Below are 24228 nucleotides of genomic sequence, written 5' to 3'. Positions count from 1 at the left end.
ATGAAAATTTGACATTTACATGAGAATTTATGAACGAGCACTAAATCACAGAGAGCCTGCCGCGCATTCAGAGGGAGATTTACACCAGGAATGGTAACAACACTTCTGCTTTGATAGGGAACAGGCAGATTAATGCAAGCAAACTGAGAATTTCAACTGAGATAGGTCACCTTGGTTTTAATGATGTCCATCCTTCTCCCTATATTTATGGATGGTTTTGCTAAGTAAAAAACTGTTTTTCAGAGAACATCCCAAACAGAACTGGAATATGAGCTGTTGGTGGATTAATTTATCGTACAATATTGAGAAAGAAATGATTTATCATGCTTTTGTTTACTTGCTGTGGGATCGCATCATTAGGATTACGGTTAAAGCTTGTGGAGTCTATTTTGCATCATAATCACTCAAAACGCTGTATCCAAGGGATAATTCTTAAGAGATAATTCTTATGTTATGCTACAGGTTATGCAACACAGAACAAGAATGTTAATTATACTACATGTAATGCATACTAATATATATATATATATATATATATATAATAGTGGCCAAAAGTGTTGTCCGGCCTAAAAAAAAACATCTTTACCCTTTATTAAATTATTATAAAACATTTGTTAAAGCTTTTGTAAGCATATTGTGTAGTTGTGCTTGGAGTCAATTGTTTTATTTGTGATAACACAATGAAACATGTCAACTTGTGCGGACATCATTTTTGGCCAGGCTGTCATACAAAGAAATTATGAACACATGCAGAACCAATAACATATTAATAACTGATTATGTTGTAGTCAATGCATGCTTTTTGCTTTGTATTTTTGTATGTATGCATTTTTGTATGTATTTTTTTTGCTGACAAATACCTTAACCAAGTGTAGTGTTTTGTTCTTCCCTTATATTTAAAATATTTAAAGGTACAATATGTAAGAATTTTGCATTAAAATATCCCAAAATCTCAAGCCCAGTGTTATATATTTTGTTAAGTTGATTACTTACAATATCCCAAATGTTTCCAACTATTTTTAAATCGTGAGAAAATTGCGATTTTAACCAAGGAAACGGGGCGTTAGAGCAGGGGGGAGCTGGGAGTCGCCAGTCAATTGCGTCATATCCGCGTCACCCTCGGTTTCCGCTCGTACTGCGTGGAGTCCTGGACAGATGCGAAAGTTGTAGTTGTAGCGTCTATCAAGCTACAAACTTTAGCTTGTTTCTTGCAGTCGTTATGGGACACAATTATTCTTTACCGATTGCAGCTGGTTCTGTCGACAAAGCATGCTTAATTTTATATTTTCCAAATGTAGCATTCGGTAATAGTTATGTTTATGTAAGGAAAGTATTATTGCTTTAGATTTGTGTTTAGTTTATTGACATTGTTTATCACGTCTGGTGTTTATGGCCATGTAAATAAACATAGCATGTGTTATACATAAAGATGAATCAGTATTTTGGCAAATGATGTGGGTATGTTCGAATGTACTTTTACAACAATTGTTTAGAACATGTAAAACTGCGCAGCGTTATCACAACAATGAATTCAACAAATACAGTAACATCTATGAAGTATTAAACCTTACTTTTCTTGCGGTTAATTCATTTTAATGAAATAAAAGTGTGATGAGGTTTAAGAGTCAGGAAGGAAGAAGACGGGTCGTTGTGACTGGGACTCGTACTTTATTAAAATAAAGCAAAACAAACAAAAGCCGCGCACAACGCGCATTCACCGTGGCAACCGCGACGGCACAAAACAGTTCAAAAATGAGAGCTTGGATCCACCGGTTTTCTTCCTCTGCGTCCAATTTTCTCTCCAGTCTCTCTCTCGTTCCAGCGCGGCTTATAAGCGGTCTCTCCACGCCGATCACTGCAATAAGACACAGGTGCATTTGCACTTGACCTACTTGCTCGTCTCTTTTCTCTCCCATCACAGACCGCGCTGAACCACGCCCCCCTCGCCACAAAAAGCATGTCATTAAACGCAACATTTATAAAAATAGAACTTAGCCTCATCCATGAACATGATTTTTCGATTCCCGTCTGACTGATTTACATCCACGGTGGAGTTTAAAACGACAGTTCCCATCATTCCACGCTCCTTCACACATACATGCCAACCCTCCCGATTTTTCCGGGAGACTCCCGAATTTCAAAGCCCCTCCCGAAAATCTCCCGGACCGACCTTTCTCCCGAATTTCTCCCGATTTCCACCTGGACAACAATATTGCTACACCATCCGTTAAAATGAAGTTAATTCGGCCAGCGCTCATACCTGTTTACATCCTGTTTTCGGTTGAAGTCCAAAGTAGTCGATTGTCGAGTTCACGCGCGTGATCATAGGTAACTAAACATATGCACCTTTAGTCGACAATCGACGACTTTGGACTTCAACCGAAAACAGGATGTAAACACAGGTATGAGCGCTGGCCGAATTAACTTTATTCATATCTTTCACATCTACTGCAGTCAGATTCACCCGTGTTAACTCTAAAGGAATCCCCCCCCCCCCTCCCTTTTAAATATCTCCCGAATTCTGAGGTCTCAAGGTTGGCAAGTATGCCTTCACATCGTCATCAAGCTACGCCGTTGTTGTTGTTTGGAATGTAGCGCCCTCTAGCGGCAAAAATTCTTGCATATTGTACCTTTAAAATATAAAACAAATTCCCTCATATTTTGATTGCATTAATATCTTATATTTGAAACATGTATATTATAGATGTATAAAATTAAAAATGTAAATTTAAACAATATTGTCAATAATTATATTAAAAAAAATATATATATATATATATATATATATTTCAATATACATATGGAACAGTTACAATGCAACAACTAAGATGCAAAGCAGCAGCAAACACTTTCCTTACAATACTGTGGCAGTCCCATGGAACAATGATGGCATCAGATACTATGGTAATACCATAGTACCAAACTTTGAAATATATGCCATGGTACAGAATGATTACCATATACAGTTTCATGGTATTTACATAGTTTCTCATTTAAAAAAGCAGAAAGATTTTCAATCGGATAGTAAATGCTGTCTGGAATCTGATCTTGCGTGATTTACTGAAACATTCGTCAAGGTCACGACGGCCTGTTCAAGTAGATATACAAAGAGAGGAAGAGCACTCCTTCCTTGAGCTTCTAATGAACTACAATGAATACAGAGAAAAACGTGCCTATTGTGTCAAGCAATTTCTGTGATATGCATTGAAATATCAACCATCAATGTCTGTGATATTTTGCAACATTATACATTCCTGAATGTAATGGAAAATAGATGTTTTAGCAGAAAACTGAATTTCAGATATATTTCTCTTGTATTTGGTCCTGAAGTGCTCTTAAAGTCCCGTGAACCGGAAGTTGCAACCGACTTTACTTAAGTGTTGTGACGTATTTCCAAATGAAACGCGAACTGACGGTTGAGGAGTAGTTAAGGATATTTAAACCAAGCCGTCAAACTGATGTCATCAGAGAAGGAACGCCATTCCAGAGCGGAAGCAAATTTTCAGGTTTAAATTTAAAGATTACTATGAAAAAAATTTGTACAATTAACTTGCACGGATTAATTGTTCACCACAAGACACCTTTACATTTTTTTAATAAGGCCTTGTAATGAAGGCATATTTAAGTACTCATTATATAATGAAAACCCTGAGTGTTCTCCTGCATTTAGAGGAGGAGAAAAGAGCCTTTCTGGGTGGCGTGATGGAAGATCTGTAATTAAATTCTCAGTGACACAGATGAATCGGGCCCTCTCTTTACTTTACAATATCCTCAGGGCTGGGAGGACTGATGGCATTCCTTAACTACCTGATTTAACTACCTGACAGAGTTTTGGAGCACATGGTGAGTTGAGATGGGTGTTTCAGATCTATTTTTCATATTGTAAGTTATGCTTGTTGTAAGTAAGCATGTTGCCAAAATTCACCTGTAGACTAGCAACTAAAATGATTGATTTCAGTTTTTTTATTTGTGATTAATTGAAGTAATTGAATTCTTGAATCTGATTGGTTGATGAACATTCTAAGGTGTAGTTAAAGTAAAGTGTACTAAAGTAGTTCCAGGCAGGTCTTGACCGCATTACAGTTGCATATCACCTCGCCAAATGATTATTAGTTATTTCAAAGGTCCGTACAGACTACAATAACAAAATAACCAAAACCCACAACGACACTGACCAAGCTAATAAATATAATAGACAATAGGATAATGTTTTTTTGCCACAAATTTAAATTTGTACAGAAAGCACATACTCTCTTTCCCCCGATCTCTCTCCCACTCAAACACATACAGTACGGAAACACACTCGCACATAAACGTGTTGTCAGCGCTGACCTGACCATTTTATCAGAAAAATAGTTTAGCAACTTCAAAGCTTCATGACATTTCTCTCTAGCGAGGTAATAACGCCGCTGTCCTTGAAGCAGATAAACTTACAGTTTCGCTATTAGTAGAGATGCTGCTGCTGAACACTGTTGAGAGACACACAGACTCAGGTAATTCATACATGCTTAATCTCTCTTTCTCTCTCTCTAATAACTGCATTATTCTGACATAAATGGCTCAAGCCTTTGTTACTGCCCTAAATGTTTTGGAATTAGCAACGGAGGTGTGGGATAAATGGAGTAAGAAATTATTCCTACACACAAGAGCATTTAAAGGACAAAAACATGACAAATGTCTTGAAATACAACATAAGGGGAATAATTGACTCAGGTCCAATGAATTATTAGAAAATAATGCCCATCTGCTTTGCCTCGTGACCAGGTTACGACCTTGGGTGTGCATTATTTTCTAATAATTCAATGGCCTGCCATCAATTAAATCCTTACTTTATTTACACAAAACAGTGTAGCTACAATCTTAATAGCTATCGGCTATTTATTGAAATAGTAATCAACTTATTGGGATCAGCCAGAATTGTAATATTGATGCAATTTAATATTGATTGCTTCCGAAAATGGAAGTCTATATTTGCAGCTTCCCGAGTAAAATATTATTATTTGTTTGTGTAAAATATTATTTTAAACAATTGAGTTTTATGATATTTACTGTGTTAAAAGAAAGAGATTTACTTGACTTACTATTGAAAATTAACATACAAATAATACACTTTGAACTCGACTTTTCCACAGGATCTTAAACTAAACTCACTTGATCTAATCATTAACTTGAATAATTACACTGCACTAAAACATGTGCTGTCCTCTCAAGACCATGGGCCTCTCAAGCGCCCATACAATCAATCCAGCTCACTCTTTTAGGAAGGTAAAGGCATCTTTGTCCTCTGAAAGAGTGTGAATGAGAGAGGGCACCTGATCACAAAGGACATCTGGGCTGGGAAACCCCATACGTCTCATGGGACCAGTAGTTCTGAATGCCGGTGGCCTAGCAACCACATTCCGATAAGATATCCCCGGAAACGGCCATAAACCTGCTGCCAGGTGAAGGCTAACCTCATCTCTGCCTCAATAAAACACTCTCAATCCAATACACACACTTGTAAACAAACAAATCACAGAGGAAATTCCAAAGTCCACCACAAAGGCATTTGATTCCCAAGTAAATGAGGGCTCTGACTGGACTTTTGAGTGCTGTTCAAGAATATTGGAGAAGCTGAAAATTCTTAACGCTGTTTGTGAGGAATGCGTTACATTCTAGCCTCCACGCAAGGTCATTATTCCACTGTGAATCAGAATGTGTCAAGTGTTACAGTTAGCCGAGTTGAGGACTATTCAGACAAACAAAAGAGAACAAAGAAAGGTCATTAGGGTTAAGCATGACATTTCCGAGAGGTTTACTGTAAAAGGATATGGAAACCTTTTTTACCTTTGTCCTGGAGCATTACCGAGACATAATATACAATAAAGGGATAGCTATGACTTCCTTTCTTCCATGGAATACAAAAGAAGATATTTTGTGTGCGGTTTTCTTTTTTCCATACAATAAAAATCAATGGGAAACAAAGTTGACCCCATTGACTTTCATTATTTAGACAAAAACAATCAAAACATTCTTTAAAATATCATTGTGTTCCACAGAAAAAAGTCATACAGGTTTTGAGGGTGAGTAAATGATGACAATTTTCATTTCTGGGTGAACTGTCCCTTTAAAAGAATATGTATGCAGGAGACAGAATTTAAATTTTGAAATAAAAATATGAGGAACTAAGGAATAGAAGGAACTAAGACAGAAAAAAGGACAGTGAGAGATCTGTAGGCTTTTGTTCTCACATGCGATCAGTTTCTTGAAATATTCCCGTTATGAAACAGAAGGCTTTGTTGGTTCCCTTTGAGACTAATAAGACAATGTGAGCGCTCTAAAATTTCACCAGATATATTCAGCGAGGCCAGATGTACCATGCGTGTGTCCTACATTACTCATTATTGCTTGAGAATGAGCTGAAAGCGTACACTTAAAAACAGTCATTAAAGGAGTTGAAAGCGCCATTAGTCGCAAACATAAAAGTCCTCAGCTTCGTTTCAAACGCTACAGCTGCATCCCTCATTCAGCAAGACAGTGTGGACAAATCTGTCTTATCTAAATCCCAGAAATAGACATCTTCTTCACCCTTCCTTACTCTGACAGCCTGGAGAGAAAGAGAAAGAAACAGGAAGAGAGACATAAAGAGAATGAGAGAACGCATTTCTCCTGGCACGTGATGCTGTGACCAAAAAAAAGAGCCCCATCGAGGGCAGCTGGCATGGTAGAACCACTGGAAGGCGAAAACAGGAAAAAACAAGGTAAGAGGTGCCAACATGGCATCAGAGAGACAACTAAAGTGCCAATATAGATATCTCACTATAACAAACACTGAAAGGTCTAACAAACCTTGAGGTTAAACATTCACATGAAACATCTTTAGTGACAAACAAGCTTTTATTCTTCACACACTTGATGCAAAGGAATATTCCAGGTTCAGTGCAAGTTAAGCTCAATCGTACAGAGCCCTGCACTTGATATGTGGAGGGCAAAATCATATCATGGCCACAAATTAAGAATTTGTATTTATTCCCTCGTTTTACTAAATTGTGCACACAAAATATAATAATTCATTCCCTCGATTTAGTAAACGGTGGCCACATTGTATTAATTCGGTCTCTCGTTTTGATTTAACTAAACAAGGGAACAAATTAGTAAAACGATTAGTTAATTCATGGCCACGATTATACATATGTTTTTCTGCATGTCATGCACGGGGATCCATACAATCAACAGCATTTGTTTTTAAAGAACATAATGCCACAAATGCTGTCAATTGAACCCAGAATATTCCATAAAAAAGAGAGAAATTGTATTATTCCCATCCATGACTGCAAAGTGTTAATTTAATGGAATAGTTCTAATTTGAAAAACATCCCCCAAGTCTAAACACATTAGGGGTTTGATGCCCCTGAGCATATTCCTACTATGACTGTACATTTGCTATTTGCAGCAAGCAGAAGTGGTCATGGAGTTCTTGTGAACTCGGTGTTAGCCTATATACCCGTTGAGACACGCAGTAACGTCAGAGTTTATACCCTTGATTTGAACACAGAAATTCTTAACTAAAAAGTATAAGGAGTCAACAAGGGCTGGCCTTGTCTGGAATAGAAAGGTTTGTTACTTTGTTCTCATTATGAAGCTGAAATTAACTGGTTATGAGGACAGGTTTGAGCTCAACGATGGCAAAACCAGGCAATTTGTTCTCATATTGGAATATACATAAACATGAATGAGATTTGAGAACTATGGTGAAGGGTAAGATTTTTAGCAATTAAAATGGCGTATATTGTATGGCTTCATAAGGCTTGGAATATAGCACAAAAGTCACTCTATGGTTCTCTATGGAGCTTGACTTCTCCAAAATAGCTTTAAATTTACAAATGAAAACTAGTTTGTCCACTAAACTTCCATTTGAAGCAAAACCTTCAGGTGGTGTCCTTTGAAGGACCTCAGATAAACACTCTGACATGCTCTAAACTCATCCTGTATACTTAGGAACAGGAGGTGAACACTCAAAAAACACCTTCTTTGCTCCAAAATAAAAGTGTGCTGCATTAATAAATAATGATATTTGAGGCCTGCGATTCCCATTATGAAAGGGACAAACAGCTGCATCATAACTTAATATTTGTGTTCAATAGTGGCAAATATTTAAAACACAAACAAGGGTGTACTGCCTGTTAATGTGGCGAATGCACTGTTATAAGAAATAGGGAGTGAATCTAATCACAAACACTCACACAGCGTGAGACAGAGTGGCATCATGTTGGTATCAGTGGTGTTGTCTTACAGGGCAGTCAGTACACTGCTAATGAATAGAGGGGCTTGTCTATGTGAGTGTCTTTTGAGACACAAAGAGACAAAAGGCTCTAGAGCATTACAAACAAGCTTATCACAATCAAAAATATGCATTTGATACCAGGCTGAATGTATTAAAGCATACAAAATGAACATGATACAATGCTTGCATATCTAACATTTGTTGACATATTTCCTATTAAGGTCATCACGCTACCAAAATTGCACTAGTCGTACCATTACCAGTAAAATTTCACGGCTCTCTTTACCAATTTTGGGAGTGTACTTACCAGCATGAAAAACTAAACTTGTATTCAGATTGTGAATGGGTAATGAACAGAAAGCAAGAGAAGTAATCACAAAAAACTTGCGAAAACTCGCTACGTTATAATAAAAAAGCTATTTTAATTGTACAATGAATCATTTATTTACATTGTATTTACACTATGTTGGTTATAATGAAAGGATTGAAGGAAACAAAGGTTCAGAGGTGTTTTCAGATTCGGAACAACTTACTAGCACCTCTGATAGGCTATTGCATTCACATGCTCAATGGATATGATTGTGATTGGCTACAAAGCTCAACGCATGTAAAAACATGGTGTAAATAGAAACCTTTGACACTCAGAGAGCGCTTAAAACACGAACGAGAGAGTTTGAAAAGCATCAGCGGGTATCGAACATACCCGGAAATCTGCACAACCGGTCAACTTTTTTTTTCCGACTGATGCCGGTAGTACCAGCATGTTTGACCATCCTATTTTCGATTTAACCAGAATTTGATAACAGGACTGCACCATCAATCCAAATAAAACCAAATTCGCAATTTGGATTAGTCTGAATTTAATTTCAACCGGCTATTGTCAACAAAAGACAAACTTTAAGGGCTCCCTACAGTTTTCCACCAACTGAAAATTAAGAAATTCATTCAAAACAGCCATAAATATTAGCATTGTAATTTTGCAGTTATAATGTAAAAAAAATATATATATATATAATAATATACATTTTTTTCTTAAATACGTAAAAAACATTTTTTTACAGTGAAATATTATATTATAAATATTTTTATTATTATATGGTCTGATATTTGTTTTAGTAATAATTATGTTTTATTATTAGCATTATTTAGTCAATATTGATTTATAATCAAACATTTTTGGCCAAATTGTACAGCTCAGCAAACCAGCTTTTCAAATGAAAAATCTAAAAAAAAAAATAAAAAAAAAAAAAAAATCGCAAATTGAATTGCAAACAAAATGAGTCATCAATATTTTCCATCTAATTTCCCATGAAGAAAAAAATTATTAAATGCATCTATGTCTAAAATTGGCCAACAGTGCTATTTACATTTTGTTTTCATTGGGCTTTCAGTATCCTGTGCATAAACCCAAGTTTCTAGAATGATGTGACAAAAGTCAATGTTTATATTTAAACAAAACACTAAGGATATTTTCTCTCCACAAATCACATCACACATGTCTCAAAGGGTCAAATGAAAAGCTTCACAGTGCAAATTGATGTACGTACATTGATGTTCATACAAGGCTGTACAGTTTTACACTACAGCACTAAACCATTTCTAACTTAAGTTTCTAACCATTTCAGATTCAAGCAATCATGTCTTCTTTGGGGTTTTCTGTAACTGACTGATTAAAAACAGTCTAAAGCCCTTTCATAGTTAAGAAGGATTATACATGTCTTCTGCCAAAGCTGAGACTGTCTTGCCTGTTCAGTTGCTGACCAGTAACCTTATACACTGAATATCGGGTGTGATGTAAATAAGAGACCCTCTTTCAATGGAAGGGTGAATGTGTATGCACTGAAAGAGACTTGCGCTTTAATATTCACAGCACACTTTTAATTTTCATTAAAAAAGATATGCAGAGCCATGCAGGCGGAAAAAAATGTCACTGTCTCTCACACTCATCAGGTCCATGATAGGACCCTTTATCAAAGCTGCCAGACAAAAAAAAAAAGACAGATAACAGAGCCAAAGCATGAGTCAGCTGCATTTTAATAAAACATAGTGGGCAATGTAAATTGAAAAGCACAGCTGTTCTCGGAGTAACAACATCACGTCTTCCACTTTGCAGCAAGACACTATAAGGAATTCAGGTCCATGCTGAGCACACTCTTAAAAATAAATGTCTTTATTGGTATTTGCGGTTCCACAAAGAACCTTTAACATCCAGTTCTTTATAGTGGACAAATGTTCTTTAGATTATTCCAATGTTCTAAAAAGTGGTTCTTTTAAGAACTCTTCACTGTTCTTTGAGGAACCCAAAATTGTTATTTTATGGCATTGCTGTGAAAACCCCCTTTTGGAACCTTTATTTTAAGAGTGCAGTATAATATGCCAATGATGAGTTTGAACAGATACAGAAAAAACATGGCTTGTTTGGATTTGGTAGTTTTAAAATCGAATTAAAGGACCAGGAAATACATTGCCATTTTTTTAAGTATCCAAAAAATTAATTGTTTCATCATTTACCTTCATGAAGGTTAGAAAACTGTATGAAGTTAGGCACAATGTCTTTACATTTCTGGTGAATTATTCCTTTAATACCCATTATTCAAATCATCTAGCAGTTTTGTTATGCTACACTCAATATAACGGTTTTCACAGCGATACCAGTGAAGAACCAGAAAAACTATTCGGGGTTTCCCAAAGAACCTTTCAGTGAACAGTTGAACAACACAATAACTTTTTTCTTAATGTGAAGAACATTTTAATAATCTGAAGAACCTTTTTCCACTATAAAGAATCTTACAATGTTTTGTTGCATGGAGGTTCTTCATGGAACCACAGATGCCAATAAAGAACCTTTATTTTTAAAATGTGTAATGTGTAATGCAAAAATGCCTGCTGGAGGGAACACCACAAAGCCACATTAGAGGAGTTTTTCCCACATAAAGGGTACGTTTACACGACACTGATGTACTAAAAACAGAAAGGTTTTTCCTTTCCGTTTTTCGCATATAGACGGCAACAATGTCAAAACGATCCCCGTTCACACGGATCTGCGAAAACGACAAAAAAAGCTGTATTATGGATGCCAGGCGATGTCACTTTGTAAAGAAACACTACGCACCTATAGACTGAACACATAATACACATGTGCATGACATCACAGTTTTCACAAATTGCCGTTTTTGTAGTTTACACGGAGTGGATAACAGTATCATTTTCAAAAACTTGCACTTTGAAACCCGTTTTCAAATGTTTGCGCTTTCAGGCGCCAAAAACACAGTTGTCACAAATGAACAAACACAACGGCCAAAACGTATAAAACGTTTTCCGGTTTTAGTTGAAAGCGATGTCGTGTAAACGACCCCTATAAATCGTGGTGAAGGGCGCTCCAAGCCAATTCCCCAAAAATACTAACATAGGACTTGCAGGAAGCCCAAATGAATTAAAGTGCCAGCTGAGAATGACTAATCACACCAGTCACATGACCTCATCCAATAAAACGTTCCTGTAGCTCAAACAGTAGAGCTTGGCGCTTGCAACACCAACGTCATGGGTTCGATTCCCAGGGAAAGCAAGAACTGATAAGAATTTAAAATGTGTACCTTGAATGCGATGTAAGTTGCTTTGGATAAAAGCGTCTGCCAATGCATAAATGTAAATGTAAAACAGAGTTGTGTTGTCATCAGTCATGCATTCCACTGATAAACACTACAGCAGGCAAAAACATTGTTCCAATCCACTGCATGATCAAACGCAAAAAAAAAAAACTCTTTCTCACTGTTGACAGGAACAACAGAGAGGAACAGAAACATGACCACAGAGCACCGAAGTGTCACAATAAGGGTGGGGTCCTAGAGTTGAGTTGAAATTCACAACAATTTCATACATCAGCTTAGTCTCAAGTGTGGATGCAAACAATAAGGGTAACAACACAAATGAAAATAAGCTTACAGGGTTGTTTCATTGGAATCTTTTTCTCTCGTGTGTCTGTACTGTAAGTCTCGCCTACACACTAAAGCCCAACAGTTCAGTGAAAACACTTACAATGCATTCTTTGTACGCATTCAACCAGTGTGAAAAGTACCTTGTCTAACCTACTTTCTTATCTCTTTCCCCATTGACCAGTATGCAAAAATTTAGTTAGTGGGGAAAAAGGGGGTTGTGAATACTGGGTCTTGACCACCTTGTTAAACTCACCATTAAATCAAAATGGACAATTCTTGCTTTTTTTAATGGAATATTTACATTTTTATTATAAATTATTTATCCATTCACATCATGTTTTTTTTTATTCATGTCCCCTGATCTTCTATCAAAATAACTTCCACTCCCTCTTGCAGCAACATCTCTTCTCTGACGCTCGTTGTGTTTATATTTCCACAGCATGAAGGTAAAATCTTACGGATTTATGAATGAAAAGCTTGGGTTACACTTTATTTTAAGGTGTCATTGTTACAGTGTAATTATATATTTAAGTACTGTGTAATATTACTTACTAAGTAGGCTACATGTTGGTAATTAATATTACACAGTACTTACTATAGGGTTTGGGTAGGATTAGGATTTGGTTGAGGGTTAGTTGCATGCAATTATGCATAATTATTAACTGTAATTACTATGTAACATAATAATAACAAGGACACTGTAAAATAAAGTTTTACCAAAGCTTGTTTTAAAATCTTCCCAGTCTACTGACATTTGTTAAGGCATCAGCTTCAAACATTACAATGCTCAAGATAACTTTCGTTACAACAAGTAAATCCACTTCACCGGCTAATTACCCTTCGACAGCAATGCCATAGAAATATACAGAGACACTGCAAAAACGGAAGTTCAAACACAAAATTCTAAAGATGGCGCATGGCAGCATACTTGTTCAGGGTGGCGCCATGACAGGTATGAAAGCTAGGCTGTGAGGAATAGACTTTAATAGCAACCGCTGTAAAAAGCTGTATAAAGCTCCTGGATAACTTATAATTTTCCACATCTCATATTGTCAGGAGTTTGTATACTTAAATTTATTGGAAAGATATTTGTGCAGTGTTTGGTCAGCAGAACAATCTAAAAACATTAAATAGTTGTACAACCCACTAAAGAGATGTATGTCACAGGCACAGCCTCGCTTTCATTCCCTTTAAAAACCAAAGATGGCGCTGCTGTGAATAAGGTCTAAAGCAAACGACAAACTTCCAACGGTCCAATCAACTCCTGATTGACAAAATCAAGTTAATGCTTTTTTTTTTTTTTAAGCCTGTGATATATGTTACAATACAAAAAAAAAAAAAGACAATTTCAACTTCCGTTTCATGCCGATTTAAGGCTTAAAAGTTGTAAATAAAATAAAATAAAAAAGGTTGGATGGATGTATTTTCTGTCATGGGTGAAGTACAGTAGACCAAACACTGTATATCACAATATTTTTTTGCTGCAATAATTGGCGGTATATTAGGCTACGGGTTCGGCTAACCCTTTTCGTTTCGTGGGGTTTTAAGACGTTTTGAATGCGCTTCCTGAGTGAACGCTAGGATATTTTCGTCTGCCACTGAATATATTTGAGGACGTTTAAAGATGGAAACCAATTGATGACAATTCAAAACAAACCTGTTGAAACGCACTCGATCCAGAAGCGGTTTGGGTGTGATTGTGCAATCGGACCGAAACCAGCATCACAAAAGAAACAGGATGTCCATTGACGTTCATGAAAACACGAGTCTAGACGTCGATGCCCTATCTGATCACAAGTCCCCTTTTTCATAAAACCCCACATCTGAACCAGTATTACTATAGCGTATAAACGCATGCTGAATGTCAACATGCAAACATGCAACACGTTTATATTGCGACACGTCCATGTTGACATGCATTATTTTAACACCCTCGTTTTACTTGAACGGGGGAAACCCTGAAGCTCACCATCTGTGCTGTTCATGCACATTTTGCATGATTATAATGTTTTAATTTTTCCAATTGTAACCATATGTAGCCTAAGATATACAAGCGTCGCTTACCTTTAAACTGTAAGGAGTGGCTTGTTTTAATTCTCACAGTTCCTGATATGGATTCACCGGGGTTGTAGACCACTTTGCTATTAGTGAAAGTAATCTCGAATTCCTGAAGCTTCCCCATGTCTTTCAGAAGCACCACTCACACACTCACGGAGGACGAGATCGTCGGTAAAACTACGGGTGAAAGCGTCCAGCTTCACGTCCCACCTGCGGCTCTCATCTCTCCGCCCATCCACGAGCGCTGACGTCATCGGGATTGTCAGTCAGGCTCCCCCTGTTTTTTATGATCGTCAAGGTTGTTTCAAATAATCGTCTAACAGCCTATAATGTATTTCATATTTTGATGCTGATGAACTTTCTAGAAAATTGCCACGAAAACCCAAATCATTATCATTCCAAAAGATTTTAACAAGTCAAAAACAAATGTCTGTGATGATGACAGTTTTCATCATTTCTTTGGGATAAAAAAGTTTATTTAATTTTCAACAGCAGAAATTGTATTTAATTACTAGTATTGATAAACATGTTCAGTGTTGCATCAAGTTAAAAAATACACCTTGAATAGGCTACATACACTGTAAAAATATATATGATCAATAAGTTATGACAACATATGTTTTTACATTGCTTTAACTCATTAAATTAAATGAAGCAATTTTAAACTTTTTTATAAGTTATACAAGATTCAACATTTTTTAAGTCGTACCATAATCCTCTTCGTCCTGTGTGAGACATAAGCTTAAGTCAGAAAAAAAAAATTAAGTCAGTTTAATGTAATTTAAGTTGAAATTACTTAAACATCTACATTGATTGTACTTAAAATTTTAAGGCAGCAACCTCTTGCATAGGGGTGAGCATTTTCCCCAATAATGCGGATGAAAACTGAGTTAAGTGAAATACAGTCAATATTGTCTCAATATAAACCCTCCCTTTAATATATTATATCAAAACTACTTTAAAAAATAAGCAGATTTTATGAGAAATAATATTCAGTCAAATCTATTTTATTCCAAAATAAATTTTAAGAACTTTTAACGAGACTTTCTTGTTTACATTCTCCGTTACACCAAGCTCCACTGACATAAAAATAATAATAATTCAGATATTGACAGCATGTTCATTATAAAATATGTGTATCCAAGAAATTATTTGATCTCTGTTGTAATTCTTATGTATTTTTGAGTAACTTAATTGAGTTTGACAAACAAAAAATGAGTGTCACGTCATTGACCCACATACTGCTGTGATGTAAATGTGCAACCTGCACCAGACTGTGCTTTCTCAACAAGTAGCCTATCAGCAGAACACAGCAGAAATCCACAGCGACACAAGCGTTTATAAAAATGAACAGACATCCCTTCTGCCATTGTTCTGGGAATAATAAATTCACCTCATGACGGGGACTGGACTGAACACACTCCTGCGCTCCACACATCACTCATCTGCTGAAAATAGGAGCCACTTTAAATCCATCTCCTGTGCTTGCAGACATCAGCATTTAGTCTTATTCTGAGAGGTCTACTTTGTGCAGTCCAGATTCAATTAGGGCTAATGGAGAAAAATAGCAATTTTATTAAAACCATTCGAATGGATGAGTTTTAAAACAATTATTTCAAATTGGCATTTGTGCGCAATATAAGATAAGAGGTAGAAAGTCTAACCCACATCAGTGTCTAATAAGATTTATTGTAGGGCCTAACCACATCGGCATCTCTATATATTGCCTACGTTACATTACAAGTATTATAATATGAAACAGTAATTTTAGTTTTAGAAAGTTAATGCTTTAAACAAACAAAACGTCAAAATTGAATAAGGGGACATTAAATAGACGTATTTTTTGGGGGGAAAAACAAGTAGCCTATTAATATAATTTGCCAATTTTATTCTGAGGTAGGGCTAGATATTATCTTGTTTAATGTATGTTTAGACATTTTTTATGAAGAAAAAAAAAACACTGAGATATTGATTAATAGAGCTTCGTTATTAAAAAAGGTTTCTCCTCGGGAATCTTTTCCACAAAACAGGTGATTACAAACTCTTGCCTATTACGCCCTCTTATGGACAGCCAAAAGAACAGCAATCACACCAAGGGATATTTGTGTGCATGTCACAAATATTTGAGATAATGGGTGACACTTTACAATAATCTCTCATTAGTTAACTTTAATGCAATGAGCAATATTTTGTGTGTGTGTGTATTTATTCATCTTTGTTAACGTTTGTTTATAAAACTGTTCAACTGTTCATTGTTGGTTCATGTTAGCTCAGTTCTATTAAATAATATTAATAAAATGTTGAAAATTAACAAATGCTTTAGAAGCATTTTTCATTGTTAGTTCTTGTTAACTAATGTAGTTAGCTAATTTATGAAACTTTTGTAAGTGTAGTAGGCTAACAATTGCAAGTGTTACCAGATAATGTTTTATTATGGTCACTCATCAGTGATAGAATTCGAGCCAAGTTTTGGTGTATATATTGTTTTATTTTATTTTATTGATCTTTATTTTGATTGATTTTTATTTTAATTCTTAAAATGTAAAGAATTAAGATAAATGTATGCAATATTCAATGAGTATTCATTCTGACATTGTAAACAACCATTATTTATTGTCTCCAAAATTCCATTATTTCAATTCTTCCTCCTCTTCCAGCATGCATGTGCGGGCCATTGCACAGGTCACGGCATATGGGTCACAGTTGGCGGCAGGACGGCGGTCCTCAAAATAACCACATTTTTTCTGAGCCACATGTAGGGGGATACGAACACTCGCCCCACGGTTAGCAACACCTGCTGAGAAATCAGTGATGCTGGAGAACACACGAAAACCCGTGAGGCGACGCTTGTTATCTTCTCCACCGTGTGGGTCGTAGACTCGAATATGCTCTAAATGACACTTACTCAGTTTCTCGATGGCTTTCTCAATGTGCCTGATGAGAGGAGGACGATGGAGGTTAGATGACATGGCAATAACACTGTAACACAACTCACACTCTCTGTTTTATAGATGTCTTTAGTGTTTTCTGACTTTTATGATTGTGTGTATGTGTGCATAAGTGAGTACATACTCAATTCCTCCTTCTTCTCTCATTTGCTCTGTGCTCACATTGATGTGGCAACCGGCTCCGTTCCAGTCTCCCGTCATGGGTTTTGGATCAAGGGTGACCACCACTCCGAAATCTTCACACACCCTGTGTAGCAGGAAACGTGCCATCCACAGATGATCTCCCATCTCAATTCCTTCACATGGACCCACCTGGAACTCCCACTGCAGAGAGAGTAAACTATCCTCACTGCCCATCCAGTACATACATAATAGTGATCTACAGATGTTGTGTTTTTGTAAATAAATAGTGTCTGCTGTATCTCTAATACCTAATAACTTCATGGTAGTTACCTGAGAGGGCATGACCTCTGCGTTAGTGCCACTGATTTTGATGCCAGCATAAAGACAGGCTTTATAATGACTCTCCACAATGTCTCTGCCAAAGGCTCTGTCAGCACCAACACTGTTGTGATACAGACCTGACAAAATTCAAATTTCTGTGATTAAGAAAAACTGATAGACACAGGTTAAGTTGCAGGCCTTACAGGACATAAGCCATAAAAGACTTTGGTACATACTAAGTCAAACCTAACCAATATCTGTCCCTCAGCATCTTAAAGGGGTCCTATAATGTCCTTTTCACAAGATGTCAAATAAGTCTCAGATGTCCCCAGAGTGTGTATGTGAAGTTTTAGCTCAAAATACCCCAGAGATATTTTTTATATCATGTTACAATTGTCACTTTTTGAGGGTGAGCAAAAACGTTCAGTTTGTGTGTGTGTCCCTTTAAATGCAAATGAGCTGCTGCTCCCGGCACAGAGGGTGGAGCTTCAAGAGCTTGTGTGTTAGCATCTTCGATTACCTCACACAGACACACTGAAAATTTCGAAATCTTTTAGCCTTTTATGTTCAAACCAGTGTCGGACAAAGATAGAGAGACTCAAGAAGATGTCACAACATGTAAAATGTAACAGGGCGTTTCTGAATGGTTAGTTGATGAATTTATGTAGCTGATGTGGAATTAACTTCTAGTCATTGATTATCATATTCTAACAAAAATATCGATTTCTCAATATAGTGAGAGATATATTTGTATATAATTTATATTGATACAAAAATATCTGGAAAAGGGTTTGGGTGAAGTCGTGGAGACAGCGGGAGCATGGACTTTACATGTAAATACAACATGACTGCGGTTGTTACGCTTTCGTCTTCTGTTTGCTCGCTTTCTGATTGGGTATCGTTTCGTTCCACCCATAATCAACAGGGTAACGTTACGTGCGCGTTTGTCCTCGGGGTTCCGTTCCACTCCCCCCACACATCAGGATTTCTTATGTTGAATATTTACGATTCGTGATCGGGCGGCTCCGACGTTCCTCCGAGCAGGTTTGGTCACTCTGAACACACCTCACACCACAGGGAAATCTGATAAATTAATCTGTAGAACTGTATAAATCAAAACTGCCTTATGTTACAGAATAAAATGTTGACCCAGGATTAGCTATTGGACTGTGAAGCTTTGGGGGTGTTGATGGACTCAATCTACTCCATTTTGATCATCGTTCTGGATCTGATCTGGATGTAGTCTTTGACAAAAATATGATCTGCTTTTTGCTCAAAATTTTACTTTTTTATGAAACTAGCCCATATTCAAGTGTTGATTAAAAAAAGGAGCGCATTGAGCTAGAATAAAACCTGCTTTTTTTCTTTTTCCTTTAAAGCAGAGGGTCTGCTCTTTTATATATATTGCATGTTCAAATATTCATATAATAAAATATTCTGGGGGCCATGAAATTAGTTTGAAAATGGGCAAAAACTTTTTTGGAGCTAATATACTTTCTGCCAAATTATGAGATGATATTAAAAATATCAATATACGGCAGTTTTTCCCTATGGTATCGATGTAAAAGCAGAGAGCAAAAAAGTTAATGTCAAGCCCTGCATACATACATACTCGTATACATATGCAAAGTAGCATATTTGCTTCAGTCCATGTAATCTTTAGGCTATATTATTTTTGACTTAATTGTTTGCTGTTTAGATCAAGGTTGGCCAACTCTCAACCACATTTACTGTTATGTTAGAGAGGAATTATTATTAATGTTTACTGATACTTCATGTTGGACCTTCACCCAAGACAGTGGATGTAACAACAAAAAAAAAACATTCAGATCACCTTGTGGTTTAGGGTAGCCTAGTCTGGGCCAGCCATAAGGGTGTCCATCCACACCTAGTAGAGTATATTCCTGCTCCATACCAAACCAAGGGTGGAGATCTTTGACCTTCTCCATGACCTTGTTACAGCTGTTACGATGATTAAAATCTAAGAGAAAAAAAACAAGACACTATAGTATTTTGATCAGTATGTAGTTTTACAACATTTACATAAATGTAAATAAATATAGCTGTAGATGGTGTAAAACTTTTCATTCTGATCCTCTACCAGCTGAGCAACAGTACCAATGTTGAAGTAGAAGATTTTTAACCCAATGTCTATTGGGACGGGAGTTTAACATGGAGCGATGGGGTAAAGTAATAATTACCAGAGCTTCTCTGTGATTTTAGTCCCGTCCGAATGTGCCATCTCAGTAATCATAACGGACAATGTCAGTAAAGATTACGGCTACTTTTACCTTCAGTAAAAAGGTCCGGAAAAATTACCTCAGGTAATACTAATCCCGTGCGAATGGTCCGTAAATATTTCGTCATTTCCTGTTTAAAAGTATTTTTCCGCAGTTTTTCAAGTATGGAGACGCTTGACAAAGCATTCAGTTGCGTTCTAGATGCTGGGACAAGTCTGTGGCAAAACTCAAGTGTTTTCCACATACCATTCAGATCAGAAAGAAGATCTAAAGCACTTGTTAGAGGCATGAAACATCTTTTAGCGTTAGGTAAGTGCCTTTTACCAACACAATCCAATCTGAAGTTAATTAATACATCGTTCGACCAGACATAACTGTTTTATATATATAAATATATAAATATTGGTTATATGTGTTTACATGTGATATCAGGAAGCAACGTAATATGCACATGACGACAGTAAGGTGACGGCGATGCGCAAATCGAGTTACCCCTCCCACTTCTGCTAGTTTTACTGAGATAAATTATCCTCAGCGAAATTGCCATTAATATTAAAGACGTCCTGTGGTAAAATTACATTACTCCATCTACCCTTGTAAAGTTAATCTGGTCCGAATAGGGCTTTAGAAGTATTTTTATACATTTCAGCATATCATTTCAGCCCATTTTACCTGCAGGTTCCTGGGTCTGCTTGAGCACCTCACAAAGAATCAGTTTGTTAGGGTCCAAAAGGAAGGGGTCTCTGAACATGCAGACGGGAGCCAGAAGCATTTCAGCGCTGGATCCTTGCTGACTGAAATCCCATTCTGGTATATCTGCCAAAAAAAAAAAAGAAAGAAAAGTAAAACAAAACAAAGCAAAGCATGAAACATGAAAATCACAAGAAACCCCATTATGGAGATATTATACCAGTTATGACTTTTGGTTCAGAATCCATGGTTCGAGTCTTGCTACACAGGTCCAAACTACAACCATTGATCCAGACATAAGTAACTTGACAGAAGTCTCCTTGGGGAAGACTGAGGTATCTCTGCCGCAAGAACTTGTTAAGATGTGAGCTTTCAGATACGCAAGACATGCTGTATAATGCAACAAATCCAAAAGAAAATATGAATATGCTTTGTCTGTTGACCGCTTTTCGCTCTCTCCTGTTTTTCCAAAGCTGCACTGAGACTGGTGTGACAAACAGATCCACATCGAATATATCTTCTGTCACTTGTAGGAGGTCCTCAAAACTGACCTGCAACCTTAGAGCTGCTATTGTCATTAAAACTGCTGCATTGTTGTTCACACCACACCGGACCCACTGACTTTCATTATGGACAAAACAACACTGAGGCATTCTTTTAAAATATCTTTTATAAATACTTTGTGTTTGACAGAAGAAGTCATTGATATCTATTTTTGTGTGAATTATCTTTGTAACTATTCTTAGGACAGTGTTTCTTTTTCACAATTGTGTGGTTGGAGCAAGTTGTTAATGTTTCAAATGTTGTTATTTTATAAAATCATACTTTTTTCTGTTTAATCAATTATTTTGTCATTTGTAATTAATTAACTGTATAAATTATTGCTGAAAAGTCATTAGATTTTGAGTTTAAATCTACTTTCTTTCTCATATTGTAAAAAAAAAAAAGAAGAAGAAAAAAGAAAGCCTATTATCTATAAATATTGCCAGGAATCCTCTGTTTGAATGGCACCAAATCAGCATAATAGAATGATTCTTGAAGGATCATGTGACACCAATATATACACACTCACACAATATTACTTTTAAACTATTTTATCAAATAAACATTTTATTTTCCAAATACCACAAAACACTTGAACGGCAGAATGCGCAAATGTACAGTAGTGGCCAAAAGTGATGTCCGGTCTAGAAAAAATATAAATATTATAATATTCAAATATTATAAAAAGTTTGTTAAAGATTTTGTGAGCATTTAGCTTAGTTTTATTTGTGATAACTCAATGAAACATGCCAAATTGTGCAGACATAAGTTTTGGCTTATCAAGTTTTGGTGTCATACAAAAAAAAATTATGAACACGTGACAGAGAACCAACAAAATATTTTTTTGCATAGTAAAATAAATCCTGCTGCTGTAGTTTACCTTTTTTTGCCAAATCATATTGTCAGATAAATACCTTAACCAAGTTTAGTGTTTTGTTTTTACACTGAGCAATATTTTTACCTGCTTGATTTTTGCTCTTCTTCAATGTAGAAATTAATCTAAAAAACAAGATTTTTGCCAACTCATTTTTTATTCGATTTTGTACATGTCCACTACAATGGACAGCACGATTGAAACAATATAAATACTTATGAACTAGAGTTTGTGAACTAGTGTTGAAGATTTTGAAAAGAACACATATTGTAAAAATGAGCAATGCAATGAGAATGTAGGTGACGAGATGAAATTTCAAGAAACTTGTTTGGTTGTCTTTTGTTGGTTGCAGTGGGTGAAGCTGAGTATATGTGTAGGCCGATGTCTTTGTGTGTTTGTGGATGTGTTTATGTGTACATGCTGGTTGTTTTGATGAATATATGATTGTGTGCATTATAGCTTCAAAGTGTGTGTGTGTGTGTGTTGCTGTGTATTCTTTTCTTCTGTATTCTATTCGTTTTTCACTAAAACCAAAGAAACTTTGAAGACATGTATGACTTGTTTTTCCTGCTAAGACAAAAACTGAGATCAAATCGTCTGCAGTAAAAACACACCCCTGGAGAGAAGACACCGCCTTGCCCAAACTTATCTCCTCGTTTATCTATGCATTTTCCCTCCTCCTACTCCCTTCCTTTCTCCCTGATTCAAGTCAATGAAAGTATGCTGAGAATGTCTATATCTCACATATGATGTATCATGTAAATCTATTGTTTTTTTCCTTTTCATGTTTGGTATCATTTTAAATGTCTCAGTGCGATTGGTAAAAATGTCTCAATTTCACTGCAGTCATTATTATGAGATAGATTGAAAACTTAGGAGAATTATGTTCTCCTTTTTGGGTGGTGTCTCATCAAGATATCGGATAATTCTCTCCTCTCCCCTGAAACCAGGTGTAACCCCCTGGGGTGCATGAATAGACCCAAAACAACTCTAAAGATATTTGTACAAGGCTTTTGGTCTGATCTGTTAAGGGAAAGTGGCAGAGCAGTCTTTGGGAATCTGTAACCAGACAAACCCCATGCAGTGCTGTGTCATGTCTTATCGAGTCTTGCGCTGAGAACACACTCACACACCACTGTGTGTCTCTGTCAGGTGCATTTCTTACTCTTCCGAGTCATCTTTGAGCAATTGATGTTATGTAGTTATTTCTGAATTGGCTTTTAATTGTTTACTTGTGTAATTGGCATGATGCATTTTTACCTGACAAATAAAATATTAATCTTGATTTATTCTGTATGATTCTGAAATCAGTAATTGTAGTATAGATTAATGTGGAGTCTGGTGTTAAGTTATGAGCCACAACTAAGTTATGAGGTTCCTGCTGATATCTTTCAAGACCTGATGGAGATTAAAATGTAAAGAATTCCTGTGTTCTGCAACTCTGAAAGATCTTCAAAATAACTTTGAATATGATCACGATACTATTAAGTTTATGATAGGTGCAAGTTGATGAGGCTGTCCCGTGAGCATAAATCTGCATATAAAAGGTAAAAATGGGACTTCCTCCTCCTCCTGTCTGAAGGGGTTAAAAAATATATTATATTTTGCTCATATTTTCATGGTTTAGTTAAACGTGTAGTGTTATTAAAAACAAATATCCCCTCCAGACATCACTTGTGGCCATTTACTGGTTTCCATGTTTTATGGGGACTTTCCATAGACATGATGATCTTTATACTGTACAATCTGTACAGTGTATCCCCTAAACCTCCCTCTAAACACCGCCCTCACAGAAAACTTTCTGCATTTTTACATTTATGTATGATTTATAAGCTGTTTTCCTCATAGGGACCAACAAATGACAACACAAGGTCAAAAATTACTGGTATTACTATCCTTGTGGGGACATTTGGTGCACTTTTTTGGGGCATTTGGATAATGAATGCGCTTACTGATAAGCTTGTGTTACTGTATCTTTTACATGTGGTTTAGGTGGCTTAATTTTTGTACATTGTGAACTGGTATTTACACCCTTGGTAATTTGGCTAAAAACCTGTTCACCTAACTAGTTAACTTGGAATGTAGTGTTTTGATTTCTCTTTGTGAAACTTCAATGCTGTTAACCCTGGACAGGTTTTAAAGAGATCTATTGTACAGAGAATCAGGCAAACTGATCATATGATCATTTGATACAGCATTTCAAGCCTGCCTGCAAGTCATGTGTCATAAAACA

The 24228-nt window shown here is 36.4% G+C and overlaps 2 protein-coding genes across 3 annotated transcripts in view; both read right to left on the bottom strand.

The window, feature by feature from the left end:
* The window catches only part of arrdc1b (arrestin domain containing 1b), a 36860-nt gene extending 22358 nt beyond the window's left edge, over positions 1 to 14502 (bottom strand). The window contains exon 1 of one of the 2 annotated variants that reach the window (XM_082140255.1): positions 14263 to 14502. In XM_082140255.1, coding sequence (XP_081996381.1) covers positions 14263 to 14380 — 118 coding nt within the window. In that variant the 5' untranslated portion in view covers positions 14381 to 14502. The other variant, XM_082140256.1, reaches the window with a different exon arrangement.
* A 2196-nt stretch (positions 14503 to 16698) lies between these two features.
* Positions 16699 to 21434, bottom strand: LOC309477102 (glutamine synthetase-like). Its single transcript, XM_082140254.1, has 6 exons — positions 20799 to 21434; positions 20561 to 20704; positions 19483 to 19629; positions 17658 to 17785; positions 17329 to 17528; positions 16699 to 17190 (listed from the first exon to the last, which is right to left on the bottom strand). The coding sequence occupies exons 1-6, from the start codon at positions 21229 to 21231 to the stop codon at positions 16887 to 16889; spliced, it is 1356 nt and encodes a 451-aa protein (XP_081996380.1). The 5' UTR covers positions 21232 to 21434; the 3' UTR covers positions 16699 to 16886.
* Between the last annotated feature and the right edge of the window lie 2794 nt (positions 21435 to 24228).

The sequence above is a fragment of the Leuciscus leuciscus genome (assembly GCF_965113295.1).
Source record: "Leuciscus leuciscus genome assembly, chromosome: 16".
NCBI lineage: Eukaryota > Metazoa > Chordata > Actinopteri > Cypriniformes > Leuciscidae > Leuciscus > Leuciscus leuciscus.
Note: the sequence above shows the minus strand (reverse complement) of the source record. Positions and strands in the feature narration are given on the sequence as shown.